General features: G+C 34.6%; 1 protein-coding gene across 1 annotated transcript; it reads right to left on the bottom strand.

Annotated features, from left to right (window-relative positions):
* Window positions 1-1,511: 1,511 nt before the first annotated feature.
* Window positions 1,512-2,864, bottom strand: LOC132190724 (UPF0481 protein At3g47200-like). Its single transcript, XM_059605774.1, has one exon. It carries the CDS (start codon window positions 2,862-2,864, stop codon window positions 1,512-1,514), a length of 1,353 nt encoding a protein of 450 aa, XP_059461757.1.
* Window positions 2,865-4,356: the final 1,492 nt, after the last annotated feature.

Here is a 4,356-nt window from a genome sequence, read left to right as displayed (position 1 = left end):
GCGGGTTGACCCGCCAGACACGAAATTTTCGGGTCTTAATCGAGTAGACCCGATTACGACCCGAACCCGATTAGCCGAAACCTAATACCTGTTTTTTCTTGTCGTGTTCGTGTCGGGTTCGCGGGTCGTGTCAAAATTGCCGGCCCTACCCTAGGGGTGGTTAAAAACTACCTCAATTATTTTATTCACCCAAACATGTTTTTTGTTGTTGATATTCACAATTTTAAAGAAAGAAAGAATACAAAAAAAAATCGCGTTCTAGATAAAAAAAAATATTAAAAAAAAAATGTTTTTACTTTTGTTTTTTCCTTCGAGGAAGAATCCCTTTTCTCTAAGTGCGACATTTGGGTCTATTGAACCTTTGGATTTTGAGTGTTTTTTTTTTTTTTTTTTTTAACTATTTTTTTCATAAGTATCAAGTATGAAGTGAGGAAGTTCAATGACAAGAACACCTTCTCTTTTTGACAGAGAACGATGAAAGATCTTTTGATTCAATAATGAGTCTACAAAGTGTTATTGAAAAAGACAGAGAAACCTTAGAAGATGGGTGATGATGAGTGAGAAGAGATGGATGTTAAGGCTGCCAGCAATGTGATTCATTTATCTTATATGATCCTATTTTACGACCTATTCCACAATTAGGTTGGTGGCTTTGAGGCCAATCCACACAACGACTTAAAGTTGTCACCAATAATAGAGAAATGATTCACGTCAATATTTTTTTCATCTTATCTTACAAATCAACCAATATATTTGTAGACTTATGTTGACCCCACACAAATTTAATGGTAGACCCTACAAATCTAATGGTTGATCTATTAAATTTATGAGATGATATAAGAAAAATATTGACTTGAATCGTTTCTCGTAATAATAAGATATTAGTGACAACTTTAAGTCATTGTTGATAACTTATTATAACCGACGAAATCTCGTTTGGGGTTCTGAATCTATTAGTAATATGACCCTAAACATTATTAGCAACGACAAAAGTTGCTGATAAGGAGATATCAACAATGACTCAAAGTTGTCGCTAATGAGCAATAATGTCGAAGTATTTGCGAGGCCGGATTTATCAGCAATTACTTGCATGTCATTGCTAAAAGTCATTCGTAATGGATTTTTATTTATTTATTTTGGTAGTGTTGGCAATGAATAATGTTGGTGAATCGGTTGTAAGCAGTGAAAGCTATCTTTTGAGGCCAAAAGGTTGATATCAAGATTCATCATTTTTTTATGACGAGGCATAGATTTGTGAAGCATCAAAATGGAAGCTTGAACTTGACTAAAGCTTAACTTGATTAACTTATTAGCATTTAGCACTCAATGAAGATCATTTTAAGTGGTAAAATGTTGGTACACCCACACAAGTATATTTATTTCACAAAACGAATGCATCTTATCCAATATTCAATACAAAAGAAAACTTGTTTTTTGACAGAACTAGAAGGGCATGAAAATATTTTAACCCACACAAACATAAACACAAAAACAAGTATACATAATCTGAACTAATTAGAAGAAGGATCGAGTGTCGGGAAAAACGCAGCCAAAGAACACACCGTTTGTACGATAGTGAGAATAAGCAGAAACACAGCTGCTAAAAGCGAAACCCCAGCCCATGGTGTTCTGAAATATCTTTGTTTCAAGTGTGCCTTCCACCTGTGCCATGAGGTGTTGTAGTATTTGTTCAACTCCCCAAAAAGAGCAGCAAAATAGAACTTTTCCTGGTCCAAAATAGCCCCATCGGCAAGCTTGTTCAACAGAAGTGACCCATCTCGGCTGTTGCTAATCCTATTCTCAATAATCCCCTGCTTCACCAATAAGTCTATATCCCTGCGTGTTTCAACAAGGCGACCTATAAGGATAACATAGTCATTTATGTAGTTCTCATCACTACAATGGCATTGCTCAAATGCAAGCGAATTTCTGATTGAGTATTCTTTCTCATCGCTTAAAATAAAACTTGGGATTTCTAGTTTCCCTTTTTCGAATTTTATGTCGAATAGATTTTTGCTCTTCTCCCGTACCTTAAACAACACTCCAGCCTCGTGTAGCTCTGTCGCGCTGGGGGTGGTTAGTGTTCGAAGTTTCATATTTCTACGAGTTGCTATCTCATCATCATCAGGCTTAAATTGCACGTGTCGTAGGAGATCAACAAAATGTTCGATTTTGAAATCACCATACAAGATTTCTTCCCATCTTTCTTCTATTCCCGGTGACTCCATTCGGCTTTTGAAAAAGTCTACTGTAAGCTTATTGATTGTAAGTGTCGTCCCATCATTTTGCAGAAGGACATCTGTTTTGTATGAATTGAAAAGATGCTCAAGAATGAAGAAGGGAAGCTGATTTTCAAGCAAAAGCATGTCGGCCCAAACATCTTGTATCAACCAGGGTTTGTCAAATATGCGGTCGTTTTCTTCTAGGAGTTTAGGGCTGGAGGACTTGAGTAAGACCTCAAGGATGAAGGCAGCATCCACCAGAATGATTTTGAGAAATTTTTCACTTGTAAAATTAATGGTTTCTGCATAACATTCACGAAGTTTTGCTTCCTTCTCCCTTACAACGTCAATAAAAAACTTCAAGGTTTGCCCAGTCCGTCCAACGAAATCTCGCAGGTACCTCATTTTATGTTCTTCCATGGCTTTTAAGGCTTCACTACCACCATGACGTAGGGGGCCAATGGAGACAACCTTTGGTGCATATGCTTTTTGCTTGAGATGACGTAGTCGGTCAGGAACTCTATAGATGCTACATGCAGGGGATAAGAGAGACAAGCTTTGAAACTCCTTTCCCATTGAATCTTCCAATGGAACATGAGGGTCTTCTATGTCGATTAAATGGCTCATTTGCTTTCTTTCCATTTTTTTTATCGAACAATTAATCGCTAGCTGATAACACAATCAACAAATTATAATTAACCTCAAACGTACGTAAAAACAAAAATTTAGAAAGATAATGAAGTATCTCAATCAATAGTACTTGTGGTCATTGTCATTGTCTTGCGTGAGTTATTGTGTTAATTACTTAATTTGACTTTGCTCAAATTCACATGCAAAAAAGAAAATTAATTACCACATGATTTTTTTTTTTTCTTTTCTTGTGGGCTAATTTTTTTTTTTCTCAGTAAATCGTTTTATTTCATACAGCTAATATAACTTATTTTTCTTATAATTATAAGAAATATGTGCACAAGTTTACTTATCAAAAAAAAAAAAAAAATGTGCACAAGTTAAGCAAAAAAATAAAATACGAACTTACTTACATGCGTGTTAAAAAATTTTATTTGACAAACAACTGAACAAGTAATTGATTCTATGTTTTGTTTAGCCAAATACAAATAACTTAAAAAATAAAAATAAAAAATAAAAAAAAATAAAAATAAAAAATGAGAGAAAGAACAAAATCATCATTGCATCAAAAATTAATATAATGTGCTAATTAATAAAAAAAATTATCAACATCATGTTGCCCACACAATATATATATATATATATATATATATATATATATATATATTTTCAACATCATGAATGGGACTTGACATTTGCTTGCACTTAATCACATGCCTACTCCAAAATACTAAAGCACCAAGCAGCCTAGCTAACAATTATGAAGTTCAATTTGTATTGAACGTGAATGTGGGTGTCGCCAGTGGGGGCCTGACAATCATAAGGTGTACGTAAACCCAAAGTAATTAACTATATATGTCTATAAACTGGCTAAAATAACACAATCCGGTTAGATTAGTTAAGAAATGAAGAAGAAAAAGATGACGACTTATTGAATACGGAGTCTCCTCCAAACTTTAGTTATTTGTAAGAGTACTAGCAGTAGATGCCATATATGGCATTCACTTCCCTACGTTTAAGGAAAAAAGAGAAGAAAAAAAACCACAAAACCACATCCACATCAAAAACCCTAAATTTAACTTACCTCGAGTGGTAATTACAGTGTTTCCCAATGCATTGGGAAACACTATAGCTACCCAATGCTTTATTTTAATGATAAAATACCACAAGTCTCTCTCATCTCTCCTCTCTCCTCTCATGTTTCCTGATCTTTTCTTCCTCATCTCTTCTTCTTCATAGCACTTCCATCTTCCTCTCTGCCTCTCTCTCTATCTCTCATGGAACCGAATCTATATCTCTCATGTTCTCTCCTCCCCTATTCTTAGTCAATAACAACTGAACAAACAAACAAAAATGAAGACCAAAATCTTCAAAATGATGAAACCATAAATTCCTCAAAAAGAACAAATCACAAATCCACAAAATCATCAACCCAAAAACATTGAATTTTCCACCACTTGAAATCAGTTATGGAGGAGGAACAGAAGAAGTTGTGGGAAAAAAT

This window comes from Corylus avellana, chromosome ca8, assembly GCF_901000735.1.
Source record: "Corylus avellana chromosome ca8, CavTom2PMs-1.0".
Taxonomy (NCBI): domain Eukaryota; kingdom Viridiplantae; phylum Streptophyta; class Magnoliopsida; order Fagales; family Betulaceae; genus Corylus; species Corylus avellana.
The sequence above is the reverse complement of the archived record's forward strand: the minus strand, read 5'-3'. Positions and strand labels throughout refer to the sequence as shown.